Source organism: Phyllopteryx taeniolatus, chromosome 15, assembly GCF_024500385.1.
Source record: "Phyllopteryx taeniolatus isolate TA_2022b chromosome 15, UOR_Ptae_1.2, whole genome shotgun sequence".
Classification (NCBI taxonomy): domain Eukaryota; kingdom Metazoa; phylum Chordata; class Actinopteri; order Syngnathiformes; family Syngnathidae; genus Phyllopteryx; species Phyllopteryx taeniolatus.
The window spans coordinates 14,367,099-14,382,492 of NC_084516.1; the positions used below are offsets into that span (position 1 = coordinate 14,367,099).

General features: G+C 42.1%; 1 protein-coding gene and 1 long non-coding RNA gene across 6 annotated transcripts in view; one reads left to right on the forward strand and one right to left on the reverse strand.

The window, feature by feature from the left end:
* ptpn13 (protein tyrosine phosphatase non-receptor type 13) overlaps nt 1-15,394 on the reverse strand; it is an 81,683-nt gene that overhangs the window by 2,044 nt on the left and 64,245 nt on the right. For all 5 annotated transcript variants that reach the window (XR_009784520.1, XM_061747248.1, XM_061747246.1 and 2 more), the window contains 16 exons: nt 14,692-15,161; nt 12,342-12,474; nt 11,949-12,104; nt 8,979-9,150; nt 8,682-8,892; nt 8,527-8,606; nt 5,856-5,917; nt 5,629-5,784; nt 5,385-5,550; nt 3,210-3,397; nt 3,076-3,131; nt 2,888-2,988; nt 2,063-2,211; nt 1,899-1,989; nt 588-925; nt 308-523 (listed from right to left, as the gene is read on the reverse strand). Coding sequence is in view for 4 of the 5 variants with exons in the window: in XM_061747248.1 (XP_061603232.1) it covers nt 308-523; nt 588-925; nt 1,899-1,989; nt 2,063-2,211; nt 2,888-2,988; nt 3,076-3,131; nt 3,210-3,397; nt 5,385-5,550; nt 5,629-5,784; nt 5,856-5,917; nt 8,527-8,606; nt 8,682-8,892; nt 8,979-9,150; nt 11,949-12,104; nt 12,342-12,474; nt 14,692-15,161 (2,745 nt within the window). In the remaining variant the exon portion in view is untranslated. The remainder of the gene's footprint in view (nt 1-307; nt 524-587; nt 926-1,898; nt 1,990-2,062; nt 2,212-2,887; nt 2,989-3,075; nt 3,132-3,209; nt 3,398-5,384; nt 5,551-5,628; nt 5,785-5,855; nt 5,918-8,526; nt 8,607-8,681; nt 8,893-8,978; nt 9,151-11,948; nt 12,105-12,341; nt 12,475-14,691; nt 15,162-15,394) is intronic.
* LOC133464986 (uncharacterized) lies at nt 8,297-14,847 on the forward strand. The gene is made up of 3 exons (XR_009784521.1): nt 8,297-8,595; nt 12,335-12,495; nt 14,709-14,847. It is a non-coding gene; the product is annotated as an uncharacterized LOC133464986 (long non-coding RNA).

Consider the following 15,394-nt stretch of genomic DNA (forward strand, 5'->3'; position numbering starts at 1 on the left):
ATATCTATTAGATGGTTAGTTGCCAACAACATTAGCTGCTTAGGCTATATGTAGGCTTGTGCCTGACAACGCTATCTGAGGGGGACCTAAGAAGAATATGCAAATGAGATTTAGCTACTAATACTATCTGCCGGTGACACTATCCGCGAGCTAGCGCCTCACGTTAGCTGCTTAACGCTATCTGCTAGCACTAACGTTAGCCGTTTTTAGTGTTTTGTCAGAAAACCTATGTTGGACATTTCCAAAAATTATACTTTGACACATGCATCTACATCTTTGTGTGCCTGTCCTCCCAAGTCCTACTCACGTCAGCGTCTTTGCAGATGAGACCGAGGACCACGTCGATGCAAATAAGCGTTCCAGAGCGTCCGATGCCGGCGCTGCAGTGCGTGATGATGGGGCCTGAGCGGTGCACATGCCTCATGTAGGAGATGAAGGTGAGCAGCTGCTCGGGCTGTGACGGTGTCCCGTGGTCAGGCCAGCCCGTGTAGTTCAGGTGCGTCACCAGTTGCGTTTCATCCGTCTGGACATCAACATTCATCAGGTGATCACGCTTCTTTTTACACTTACAATTTTCACGTCCTTACCGTCACGTCTTTGACCTCCATGAGTCGGATGACAAAGTGGTCCAGGTATTGATCTTTGACTAGCTTGACCTGCAGGCACTCGTCCACCATCTCAGTGGTGCCCGGTGAGTCGGGCCAGTACCGTTGGCACTTCACCTTGCCGCCCTCAATCTCTTGCGTCATCATGGCGACCACGTTGGACTTCTGCTCCCAAACCATCTGCCAGAAGTCGCCCATAGTGGTGGGCAAAGGTCCCTGGCAGGCGATGTATGCAAACTCCTTGTCCTTTACGTGCATCTTGATGTGGTTGGCGTTAATGTAGCCGCCGTTTGTGCCGAGCACCACCCGCGTTGTGTCGACTGCAAGAAAACAGGTATGGGAGAACACACTTGAAGTACAGTAGATCCTACATAGTATTTGCCAGCACTAGTACAGTCGTATCCCAAAATACGATGTCGAAATTTGGACTTCCAACAAACGTTTTGTGGAAAATGCTTGGCGTCATGTGTAACTCATCGGGGGAAACCACCATGAGCTATACTATTAACAATATATCAGCAATATTAAGCATATTAAGATATGTATGAAACACTATTGTATTATTATTCATATTTATACCTCAATTTGCACTCATTGTTCTGTGACTGTAGAATACAGGACTACTAGCACGTATACATTATTTTTGTCTTGAATTTCAGTCAAGTTTCAATGTGCAATAGAACTATTATGCATATAAACAGATGTTTCATACACTGTATATATCAGGTATATTATCAATATATTGTTATATATCATTGTCAATAAATCATACTTTGCACTGTACAAATATTACTATAGCATAATAAGAGTTCATTTAGTGCTAACCACGTAACAACATCAATTTTTTCCTTGTTTAGATTAGATTTTTAATCCCTCCTCAATGCTGCTCTTTTTTATTTTAATCTGTTGGTGTACGTATTTCATCTCATTGATACAAGAGTTTGTGTGAATATTGTTGCTGTGACGATTTAATCTCTCTCTCCATCTATCTAGCTATAGCTTAAAACCTCATAACTAGCTAATGCCTTGTTAAGACTTAGACACTGCAGTCAGGTACAACAGGGCCTTTAGAACAAGCTGACAAACTTGTGTTCCTAAAATTCAACCTCTGAATCAGTTCAATTATTTGCACGTTTACTGGTTAAATGGTAGGCACACTTGAAACACTTATTTGAATTATTTGCACTTGATTGCATTCCTTGAAAACTGGTTGTATTTGTATTTTGTATTTATCTTTTATTAATCTTATAGCTACCTCGGTGTATCCTCCCCTTCCCGTTTGTGTTAACTCACAAGGGACAATGTTTTTGTAACGGTTCTTCCTCTTGTTCTCCTTTGTCTGGCCCACCAAACAGTCGTCCAGAGGTTGAAGATTTTGAAGATTCTATAAGAAAAACAACGTCAGGATGATGAGAGGAAACGCAGATACTACAGATACTGAGATGAACGATTTTCACCTCAAACTCCTGCTGGGGGACTTTCTGGTCCAGAAGCCCCTTCATCATGCGCACCACACCGTTGAGCTTGGGACCAGTGTACTGGCCATCAGGGACCACTTCCACCAATGGTAAGGAGGTCAGTTCGTCCTCGGTGATGATTGGCCCATCTGCGTCGAAACACAGCCAAAGACAATATACAGTATGATAAAGTCGTGAAGAAAAACAAATCCTGAGAAAATCATGTTAACAACAGTATTCATAAAATTATAATTGTATACTGGTACTGTAAAAAGTAAACAGTTGAAGATTTTAAAACTTTAAAATTGTCATATAACAGTCAATTCTCAACTGACAATTAGTGGGGATTTGGGGGGGGGGCGGGCAATCATAAAAATGCGCACTTTTATGTAATTTATTTTTGTAGGATTTTCAATTGTAATATTTTAACTACACAAATCAGGGAGAGATAACAGTTGTGTGACAGTTATACAAGGAATACAATAAATGAAATAAAAAAAACAATTTGAATATTTTTTATAATGTATAAATGTATAATATACATATATATAAATATATATACACATATAATATATAAATGTATATACATGTATATATAAATATATACACACACATATATATATATATATATATAAAATAATTACAATTATTTAGAAAGTCTAAAAATGTTGATCTTTGGTTTTATTTTATTAATTGTATCACTTATAGGATTCTCATAGTAATTTGTGTGTATTAATTCAAAAATATTTTTGTGATAAAACAAAGTATTTCAAATAAAATGAAATCAAATTTTAACAAGGTTTTTTTAATGCAAAAATAATTTACCATTTCTGAATTTGGAGTTGAGGTTTTCAATGGGCAGCTCATCGCTTCCCCATGTGATGACGTCATCGTCTTCTGGCTGGCCAGCGCTCATTTGCAGATAACTGCCCATTCAACAACAGCAACAAACAGGATGTTAAAAAACATTAAAAATCCTCAGCTGTGCGCACTTTACAAGAGCCAAATCTTACTTTTCATTGCTGGGGGTGTCCACACTCTCCTCCAGCCATTCAACTTTACGGGAATTCTAAGGAGAGAAAGGACAACCAATTAAAACGTGAAATTTAAGTGTTTTATATTTAAGCGAGAGGTTTTTGATGAGGACCTCGGGTGAGTCTTCGGGTAAGGAGGAGCCGTCGTAGTCTGTGTCCTCGGAGAGGTCAGCACTGTGCTCCCTTTTGGGATGGGGCAGACCTTCGTCATAGTCGGTTGGCGGTAATGGTGGACAACCAGATTTTACTAAGTTATGGGGACTACCCAACTTGGTCTTCACCCCGCTATCCTCACTGAGATCTGAAAACATTTGACTATTAGAAACCATGATCGTTTCCAACAAGGTGCAAGTCAGAAGAAAATCATAAACTTGAAAAAGCGAAAGTAAGACAGATGAAGACAGATGCATTTAATATTCTTTAATGGACTAGTCACTGACCCGATCAAGCCAATAGAGCCGTTTTTTTCCACTTTGCTAGGGATGCACTGAAATGAAAATTCTTGGCGGAAACCCAAAATCAGGGAACAGAGGCCAAAAACCGAAATAATGAAAGAAATTCTTCCATCCATCCATTTTCCATACCCCTTCTCCTCACTAGGGTCACGGGTGTGCTGGAGCCTATCCTAGATGACTCTGGGTGAGAGGAGGGGTACACCCTGAACTGGTCACCAGCCAATCGCAGGGCACACACAGACAAACAGCCATTCACACACACATTCACACCTGCGGGTAATTTAGAGTCTTTAATTAACCTACCATGCATGTTTTTGGGATGTGGGAGGAAACCGGAGTACCCAGAGAAAACGCACACAGGCACGGGGAGAACATGCAAACTCCACACAGGCAGGGCCGGATTTTAACCCGTGTTCTTAGAACTGTGAGGCAGATGTGCTAACCAGTCGTCCACCGTGCCGCCCACCAAAAGAAATTGTTGTGCCAATTATTACCAGTAGTTCAAATATTTCCTCTATCCACTACTGCTGCTGAAATGCAAATGTACCCAATGTGAGACTAATAAAGGTTATTTTATCTTACACTATGAATACAGAGCGGCACGCTGGCCGACTGGTGAGCACATCTGACTCACACTTCTGTGGAGTTTGCATGTTCTCCCAAAAGGTATGCCTGTGAGTGTGAATGATTGTTTGCCTATATTTGCCCTGCGATTGGCTAGCGACCAGTTTAGGGTGTACCCCGCCTCTCGCCCAGAGCCAGGCGCCAGCACGTCCGTGACCCTAGTGAGGATAAGGGACACAGAAAATTGAGGGGTGGATGGATTATAAATAGATTATTTATTATATCATTATACTTTTAAAGTTATAGGCCCCTGTTCTCAGGTGACAGAGGCAGTGACATACTAATTCATTTACGGTTCCAGACGGTGTCCTTTGTATTATTTTCTCTCCAAACAATTTTCCAAATTTTCAATCACTTATTTCAGTCTTTCGCGACGTGTCACGATAGCTTAGCAATTAGCATGGCTTCTCAGTCTTTCTCCTGTTTCTCCTAGTCCTCCTTTTGTGATAACGATACTTGGAAGAGTGTAGCTTATTCGCCGCCATGGAGGCGATGATTAGCGAGTTAGAATGCGTTTACTCTTTCGCCTCCGCATCTACAGTATTTATCCGTGCTATCTAGCCTAGCCAGCCGTAGCGTTAGCTGAGGCGGCACTGGCACGTTTTGCTTTGTGGCATTACAACAACCTTTTCGGCCGAAAAGGCACTTTGGGCTATTTTCGGCTGATAGTTTTCTGTGACCGCATTTTTTGGTGGATTCCTACTGAAGACACAAGTTAAGGAAGATGGAGCCACAAACAAGCAACAACTGATGGTACATTCACAGTTTGTGAAACCCCGTCAATTGAAGCTGAAAGTCTAAGACTTTCTGATGGCAAATAAATATTATTCAAAGGTCAAGTCTGTTGTCTGATCTCAACTGTAAGTGAAGACAGATCTGAAGGAAGTAAGACTAAGTGAAGACAGCAAACAAGATTTTTTGTTACAGAGGACAAACGTTAACGTAGAAAAACCACAGGCCAGCAGCAATTAAAGGTAACTCTCAAAGGATCACCAGGAAGGAAAGTCATATTTTTCAAAAACCTCTTAAAGGCATAATCTCCACTTCAATCCCAAAGCCTTTCTGAAGGCGAAGAAACTGAATATTCTCCAATGACCAGATCAGTTGCCTGATCTCAACTGCCTTTCTGTGAGCAAAGACAAACCCGAAGGTAGCAAGACCTACAAACAAGCAGCAAGCCAAGCTACCCCTTGCGAGGTACGCTGGTACCTGCATTTCCATTGCAATTATCAGCATTGATGGGCAGATAGGCCAGGTAGGTGTTCGGGTTCTGGTCAGGCGGCCTGGACACCACCAGGCGTACCAGGCCTTTAGATTTGCGGATGGTGGTGACAGCTTTGGTGTGTGAAACGCCCGTCATTGGCTCCTCATTCACCTGCAAAACACAGACAAGATGCCCTCAGACAAAGGCTCATTTCCTTAGTCATGCAAAGGAATGTTGAAAAAGGCTCACTTTCAGCAACCTGTCGCCCACTTGCAACTTCCCCGAGGCTTCGGCGACTCCGTCTGCTGTGATGGACTTGACGAAGATGCCTCGCTCGCCCCCGATCACGGAGAAACCGAGACCTCCTGAGAGCGGCTTGTCCAGCTCCAGCTTGATCACCTCCTCCTGTACGTTCAAACATGTTAACAAAGCCACATTGTACATCACAAACAAATGAACATTAGGATAGAGCCTACCTCTAAAGAGGACAGAGCTGTGAAAAACTCTGTTTCCATCGGATCTTCCGCTGTGAGGAACCCTTGAATTATAAAGAACAGTTGTTAATACTGTCTTTTATTTACAAAAAGCTTGCTAGTTAATATCTGAGAATGTTTGCTACAAACGCTACGTGCTAAGTACTTACGTTCAGCCATTATGATATGCGAAATTAGATACCATCTAGTTGCTGACTGGCTTATTGCTATACGCGTGATCACATGTGATGAAAAGGTAGTGTTTTATTGACAATCATTTTATAGTGCCATTAGCTGCTAACATTATCTGTTAGATAGCCAACTGTGCCAAGATTATTTGCTAAGTGTTTGCTAGCTAGCTGCTGATCGCCTAATTGGAATAAGCGTTGTCACATTATTAAGCGTCCCACTTGTTTTCTAGGCAGGACAGGCCCTGCTGCAACATGATTGGCTCCTGCATTGTGGGAAGGGCAGGCCGCGCAGAAGTAACAAGATGACCATTCCAAATAGAAAAAGAATACGTTTGTTATGGTTAGGTTTAGGGTTGGGGTTAAAGTGATTAAGAATAGGTTAGTTAGGATTAGGCTGGGTTAGGGTTAATGGGATTCATATTAATACTGCCACACTTAAGTCACATACTTTTTTTTCCCCAGTCTGGAAGCAATAGGGTGTGATTTACTGCGATACAGCAGCCAATCACACTGCAGTAGCGCATGTCCTACAGCCAGTAATATTGGAGCAGGGCGTGTCCTTGCTAGAACACAAGTGAGATTCCTAATAACGCTGCGTTGTGAATTGTTATGAAAAGGGGGGTTTATGGATTTTGCATTTTAGAGTGACGTTAGCTGCTATAACTATATTTCAACTGGCCAGCTAGGACAATGTAAGCCAAAAATTCTACCCTAGCCAGCTACCTGCAGACAACCTTAGCTGCTAAAGCTATCTGCTGTGTTAGCTAACTCTTGACTGGCTAATTGCTATGCGCATCATCACTCTCAGGTCATGTTTTTTGATTTGGTGTTTAAAGGTCAGATGACAAAGATGTTGTGGGGTCAGTTAAAATTAATATTTGCATTGTTTATATGTTATGTAATACATGCACGTAACTTCCAGCAAGTTTTCAACCATAGTTTAGCTAAAAATGTGTTTTTTATAACGCATATTGAGTTATCCCCGAACATACCCAAAGCTCAATACACTGGGGTGTGGTTACTCTAGCCACCGCAAGGGCTACAAGAAGTGACGTTGCAATTGACAAACACAGCGTGCTACACACTTTACGCAATGGCGAGCAACGTGTTGGAATATGTGGAGGAGGAGGATTTCGACGTACAGGAGCACCCAACTGAACTTGGCATCGTCAAAGCGTACACGTTTGAGCCGATCGGACAGTGACGACGACGAGCAGCCAAGTAGCAGCTGTACAACAGAAAAGGAGAGTGACCACTGGCTCGATGTGACGGTATGTCAAAAGCATGTCTTTTTATACACTCATAGCTTGAAATAATGCCACCTTAGGGGTGCCAATATTTTTTAGCACGACTTATACGCATTATATATTCATATATGTTTCAGTAACACGGCACAAGCTTTTACATAGGATGCAGTATTCCTATATATTGTGTGGCCCTCACTCGAGTTGAGTTATTACACGCCGCACACAAAGTCTTTGCCGTGTATCTGTTGGCTTGTCATATAGACAAAAGTAAGTACAGACGACCGTACTGAAAAGTACTGTGTGGGTCTTTTTTTCCTACCCCCCAGTGCATAGTAACCATAATAGAGTCGTAGGTATATACAAGGAAATGCTCACCTCTTGTCTGCGCCGCTTCGCGGCTGCATCGTGGCGGCTACGAGATTTAGTTTTCTTGCTGGGGGTTGAGGTCCCGATGGCCGTAGGAAAAATAGTTTGCACCGCAGCTGGTTTCAGCCTCTGCCTCCAATGCTTTCTGCTATATCTTACTCAAAACACGCCGGTTTGAAGTGATCGCCACAGTTTGGAATGCTTGCTTGGCACCCATTGCTGACCATGTTTCTTCCCCTGTCGGTTGACTCTGCCTAGCCACTGGTCACGTATTCCGTTTTCACTTTGAAACCCCCCCCCCCCCAAAAAAAACTGTTGCCGCTGCCTGAACCATTTGTACAACCAAATGCCACACAATAAACCATTGTGACATCGTTAAATCATATGACAACAAATATAAAAGGACGAGAACAACAGCATGGAACAATAGCCCACAACGGCGAATGAACAGGACGTATGGCTCATGTGACGTCACAGGGCCGGAAAGAGACAAAGACCGGAAGGCGCTGGATGCAAAAAGCAGAAGGCGCACTCTGCATCATATTTATCGATTGAACTGCTGTATATCTGCCATATAATCACTTCGAAATGGCAGATGTGGTTTGCAAAGTGGGTTGTAGACTTAACAAGAAACATTTTAAAATCTTTGTCCTCTGACCTTTAACAGTAGCATTGGCTGATAATGACATCTGCTAGTTAGGTGCCAACAACCTTAGTTTCTAACGTTATTGGCTAACTATCTGCTAACTGGCTAATTGTTATATGCATTGTTACTTGTTGTGACAAAGTAGAGTGTTTTAATAATTTTTCTTTCTATCATTTATTCATTTACAGGTGGATTGTATGACTTTAGGCAAACTTGACACATACCATTGATGCCAGATGATACATTGGAGCTGATGTTGTTGAGAGAGGACACAATTTTCCCAGGATAAACAGGTTTGCCATCCCTTTGATTGTGAGAGACACAAGTCAGTTAAAACTGAGAGGCAGATTGTTCTTCTTCAATGAATATATGACGTTACCTCGTGGCTTTAAGAGTTAAGTCGCCGCGGGAAAGCTCCAACAGTCTGGCATTCTCGCTGAGGGTGAGGTCCTGGGTGGGTGCGCCGTTAATGTAATGGATGAGATCCAGTGGTCTCAGGCTGCCTTCTTCAAAGGCCACCGATCCTGCAAGGACGTCTTTCACAAACACGAGCCCATACATGTTGTCCCGACCGCAGTCCAACACAAGACCTGTAGGGAGGAACCAGGAAACATCTCTTACTGACAACCATTTTACTTCATCGGCTGGATTTTGTGTATACTGCAACTCTTCTTACCAAGTGGTTTGTGGATGTCTCTGAAGCAGATGTCGGGCAGCAGGTGGGCATCAATATAAGGCCTTGGGCCATCCAACACCCTGCCCACCACCAACTCCACCAGCCGAGGCTCTGCACGCACAAGTTCCACCACCTCGGTGTGGCCCATGCTGCTCACGTCTGTCTGGTTCACCTGTGGATAAAAGCCACACAACATAAGTCCAGTGGTAGCTTGACTTAAAAGTTTAATTCTTTCAGTGTCCGTGATCGTAAATCAAATCACTCGTACTGTAACTCAAATCAACTTTCCGCATGTAAATGCTAGTAATCTGTTCCAGTCCCCCAAAAAACACCAACACATTTTTAATCAGAAAATCTGCACGCTATAGTATTGTATAAAAACACACACAAATACAAATGTAATAGAACAAAGAATTTTATATTGTTTGCAACATTTCTTCTTTTAATTTAGTAGACATTGTGCTGCTCCTTGTGGTGTGTGCGCTTTGGCCACCAAGGGGCAGTATAATACGCACGCACACGCGGGCTTGCACGCGAACGCACACGCGCACACATACGCGCACGCATGCACATGCATACGCGCGCACAGGGTAGGACTTGAGACTTGTGACTTGCAAAGCATTGACTTGGTTCCACCTCTGCATGCATGCATGCATCCATCCGTACGTGCGTGCGTGCAGAGGTGGAACCAAGTCATTGCAAGTCCTACCCTAAAGCCCCGAGTCAAGTTCCAAGTCCTACACTTTGAGTTCTGAGTCCTTTCGAGTTATTTTAACAAAAAAGTAATCATATTTTAATATATATAATTAATATATTATATACTGGCGGCACTGTGAATGACTGGTTAGCACATCTGCCCTGCAATTGGCTGGCGACCAGTTCAGGGTCTACCCCGCCTCTTGCCCAAGGACAAATGGAATAGGCTCCAGCATGCCCGCGACCCTAGTGAGGATAAGCGGTACGGAAGATGAAAAAAATAAAATGAAAAATAAATAGATTTTAGTTTAAACTTGGCATTTTTTGTGAGTATCAAAAACATAAGGCATTAATTAACAAAAAGAGGAACATAAGTTTGTCATCTTGTTATAAAAGCACAATTTTATTCAACTGTGGTATCTCAGTCAGAACACTAGGGGGCACTGTAAAAATATTACATCAAAAAGAGGCGAAGAAGAAGAAAAGGACACGAAGAGGAATATAGCTTTATGTCGACAAGATGCTGTCAAGGTACGATCTGCGAGGCCTGCACGATCTACGGTGCGCACGTGCTTCACGTTGGCTATCTTTGATCAGCAACTACGGCAACTACACAAGGTCAAAATATACGATTTGTGGTGCGCTAGATAGGTAGTTGATCGATAGATGAGAGTGTCGTAACTGAATGAGTTCAATGAACAAAAGCTCATAAACTACTACAGGGTTCCACAATTAGTTCTCACTAAGGGCCAAATTATGTCAAGGTTGCCAAGTCACGGGACAAATTTTCTGGGACTTTTTTCATTGGACCGTTAAATATTGTTTTATATGCAGATGTTATTGTTGCTGCTATTATTAGAAGTAGTATTATGATTGTTATGTACAGAAGGTAGTTTGTTGTAGTAGCAGATATAGTGTAGTAGTTGTGTGTTGAGGGAAAGATGAGAGAAAAAATTAACAGTTGAAAGAAAATAAGTCCAGTATCAATAACATATTTTAATTAGAATGCCCCTGAAGAATATTTTTAACAACATGATCAGTTTGATCAATAAAACCACAGTACTACAGCAAGTGGTGTATAAGGAAAGAAAGAAAGCGGGAAAAAAAGGGTAACCTCCGATAAAGATAAATGATCACTTTTGTACATAAACCTGGAATATTTCTGGATACAAATATCAGTAACATTGATGCTGATTGTTAAACAGTGTACCCCTCAGCAAAAAGTAAAACAAATGAAGCAATAAATAGCCAGAATAAGTGTCAACATGGCTTTTAACATTCCACACAGACAGTTGTCACCAGCATTCCTACAACCACATTCACCTCAATAGGAGTCAAGTGAGAATATAATTTGTTTAAAATAATAGCCCTAATAGGACAAGCTGAAAGGAAAACGATTTATTTAAAAAAACCAAAAAAACAAACAAAACAAAAAACTACTCAGGCAACAAATTTTTCCTCATGTTTTTGAGATTTTAGAGTGAAAGCTACACCTGGCTAGTAGCATGGACTGAATGGGTGACAACTATGGTGCTGTAATGAACAGGGAGCCCAGACAGTGCATGGCTGGCCAACCGTGTCACTATTTGCGTGATCGCTCACAAAGCCTAAAGAGTCTAAAGTCATCAAATTCATGACTTGAGTCTAACTAGTCCAAGTCATGTGATTCGAGTCCGCACCTCTGCATACATACGATACACCAAGATTTGATGATGGATGGTGAAGACCGTCGTAACAAACCTGCAGTAATATTAGTCGTTTTTCGCAGTGCATAAAGAATGTGTGCCTGTGAGTATTGCAGACATGCAAACACCAAAGGCATGAAAAAGGTGACAAAAACAAAAACAAAAAACATTGTAGGGAGGGTCTGGGGGATCCCCCGGGCTCCCGCAGAGAATTGTAATTTTATTTTAACAAATTATTCATTGTATATAAGACCACCAATTTACTGGTCTGGCCCACTTGAGATCAAAGTGGGGTGAATGTGGCCCGTGAACTAAAATGAGTTTGACACCCCTGGCTTATTTAAAGATGAAATGTGTAATTCTCTTTGTTTTACTTTGTTTAGTTTTACATTAAACTTCAACTGGGAGTGACAAACAGCTTAATAGAATATAGATGGGTATTATCCACTGGTTTTCGGCATAAAAGCTCACTAGTATGTCACAATTTTGCTCACAACATGAAGACAAACAAATACATTTTTAAAAATGTGTGGGGGGGAAGGGGGGAAAAAAAAAAAAAAAAAAAAAAAAGAGATGACTGATTCTGTACCTTAATCATTCTGTCACCTGGCCTGAGCCGTCCGTCGGTTTTGGCTGGATCTTGGACAATGTCATGGATGTAACAACTGTGATCGCTGCCTTTGGTCAGCGTGAAGCCCAGGCTGCCCTTTTCAGACTTCATTAGTGAGACCTTTAGCTCCACTTCCTGTCAACACAGAGAAATGGCCAACAGATGAAACCTTAAAACAGAGCGGAAACAGCTATATATTAACATTAGTAGGAAAAAAAGTATATGTCTCATCTAAGGCATCTTGAAAGGTTGAGTATTTTACTTTGTTTCATTTTTTTTTTTTTTTTTTTTTTTTTTTTTAAACAGGAGTTAAGGCCGCTAGTGTGTAAGCATCCTTAGAACAGTATAATGTACATATTTTAAAGGCCTTACCGGGACAAGTTCGGCGATCTCTGGTCTATTTGCGGGCACAGAGAGGTTTAAAGGCATTGGCAGAGGAGGAGGAAGGGGATCTGGACTCGGAGCTGAGTGGGAGGACGCCAGGCGGAGGGAAGACTCTTGATTTCTGTCGAAACACAACATGTCGGTAAGTATCAAGTCTTCCATGGGACAATTCCAATGTGGAATGCCCCAAAAAGGGTCAAACTTGGAGTTCAACCAAAACAATTCTGGAAAAATATGCCTCAAAGGTCACGCCAAACTAAAACCATGATCATGAGCCATGGAAGCAAATCTGAGATTTATCTAGTTTAGGGATTCCCAAACTGTGGTATGAAATTAAAAGTTGGCATAGTTTCATAATTACATCGGATTTATATGAGGCTTCTTCAAAGGTTGAGTAGTTCTTACCCCATTTTAGTTTTATGAATTAATGTTACCTTCATTTTACACCTGTATGAATTGACAATTCAATCCGCTATATGCGGCACGTCAAGTGACCAAATCAGGAACACAGGTACAGTAAGTGGACATCCTATGTATGCTAACCCAATGAGCATGACTACGGTTTGATGACATATTGGGTACACGTTGGACTGATCGCACACATAGACAAATAACCATTCACAATTCACACACAGATTACACAACTACGGACAATTTAGTCTTGAATTATCCAAACATGCATGTTCTTGAAATGTGTGAGGAAGCTGCAGTGCCTGGAAAAGCACGGGTAGGACATGCAAACTCCAGACGAGGGCCAGAGCAAAAATTGGGACCCTGATGTGCTAACCGCAACCCACAATGGTGCCCACACAGCAGTTCTCTTTAGTACTTTAGTCAGAATGCGGTGTAGTCTATCACTAACCTACGCTAACACAGCAGTTAAGTCATAATGACAGTCAAGGCTCGAATTAAGCGGAATCGTATCACAGTTTGAGAGTTAACATTTGCATTTTCCGCCTCAAAAAACAAAAGCTGAACTGCAAATCACAGTTTTACTGCAGAGACTTGTGGCAAGCTGGCGGCTCTCATAATGAGCCGACGGAGAGCGGGACGGCTGTGCCATTAGCCACTAGTGGGCTTGTCGAACGTCGCCGGACCACTAGTAGCGATGTCCAATATTCCACCGCCTTACTCCATGTGCAGCGCAAAGCACACAACAGACAGCGTAGAAGCTAAACAGCTTGCTCCACCGTGGCGACATTGTTTAAAACGTCAGCAGTGGGCCCTCGCTCCGAATTGTTGTGTTTGTTAGTCTCCAATTAACACACACATGGGAAAGTTAAATGTTTATGAAGCATAACATAAGAGGCACACGTTATTCAGCCAGTAGCTGACTAAAGCGAAATTAGCGCTTTGTGAATTTATATTGGATTGACAGCTGAAGGACAGGTCTTCAATGGACCAACCACACATTCTTGCAGCTCGAGGGTGGGCTTTATTTTTCATGATTTCAGAGGCAAAAAACCAAACAAAATATCATCATATCTTTTATTAAGGTCATCTTCAAATTTTTGTTATTGTGACACGGCTTGTGAAAAATGTGGCAAATGTGGCGAATGAGACGAATGAATACAAGTAAAACTGATTATGTACCCAAACAGAGAAGGGTTTCGGTAAAGTCAGATGAAGGAAATATTTTGTCTCTCTCGACATTTCTTCATTTTAGTTTCAACAAATTGAACACTTCCAAAAGTTGCCATGAGATGCCATGAGCCATGAACCTAATGTATTAATGTCACAAAATGCTAGTTGTTTAAGCGAAGATGCACAAAGGCTGTTAATGCTTTGTTTTAAATTAATGCGTTATGCACAATGTGAATTTAAGAAATAAAAATAGTTGATTATATAAAAAAGGGAAACCAATAAATCGTACATGAAGTGAAAGGTCTTGTTTTTTCTTTTGTATTCAAAATTGCTCTTTAACCAAGCAATTAGTTTATCCAAATACTTGATTGCTTGATAGAATTTTCAGTAGGATACCAGACTACTAACATATTCGATTGCTGCAACCCTACATTCAACTCCCTGGTTATATTGTCGTATTTTCATTGTTTAATAAAACCCATGCTTCAGGTCCCTGTGCGATTACCGGTAACCTGCAAAAAATTGCTCCTCAAAATTAGAAAGTTGCTCCGAAAATGAAGAAAATATTGTTTTTCAAACCTTTATTACAGTACATATTTGTATAAAAGGACAAATATAAAACAATCAAAAAACAGTAAGTACGGCGGTAACTGTGAATGCCTTCTTGTGACGCATTTCACAACTTGGAAATGTCGTATGGAGGGACTGTCATTAACCGAGGACCTCCCCCGTATTAGTATTTTCAAGCGGTTACCTCTTGCTTTGTTCCAGTCTGGTCATGGCCATCTGTGGCGAGTAGAAGGTGGAATGGATGCTGTCATCCAGCTGACCGCTGCTGGCGTGGGATCCGAGTCCCAAGCTGCTGCCGCTGGGTGTCTGGTAGATGCTGCGCTCCCACGTCTGCCCGCTGTGCTCCAGGGCGCTTGGGCTAAACGCCTCCTCAATCTCCTCATCGCCGTCCGTGCTGTCGCTGTAGCTATTGCGTCGGCCGGGGCTCTTGACTTGCAATCTTTCCAGGATTTCCTCCACGCTGTCAGAGTTATTAAGATGCGGCCTCCCCTGGAAGTCCTCAGTGCTGCCGCTGGATTTGAGCCGCAGTCTCTCCAGGACTTCTTCCACACTGCCCTGACTCCTCTTGTCATCCTGTGGAGGGCAACAATTGGTCTTCGCCACATCAAGGTTGGCTGGGTTGAGCGGTTCTTTACGGGGTGACGGGTTGGGTGTCTGAGAAGAAATAAATGATGTTTTAATTCGCCGTTTGAGTTATATAGCAGGATTAAACAAAGAATACTTTGGGTGATGCATGGGCCAAAGAAGAAAAATTGGTGGGACAAAATCTCAATCGGCGGCACGGTGAACGACTGGTTAGCACATCCGCCTCACAGTTCTGAGGATCGAGGTTCAAATCCCGGCCTCGCCTGTGTGGAGTGTGCATGTTCTCCCCGTGCCTGCGTGGG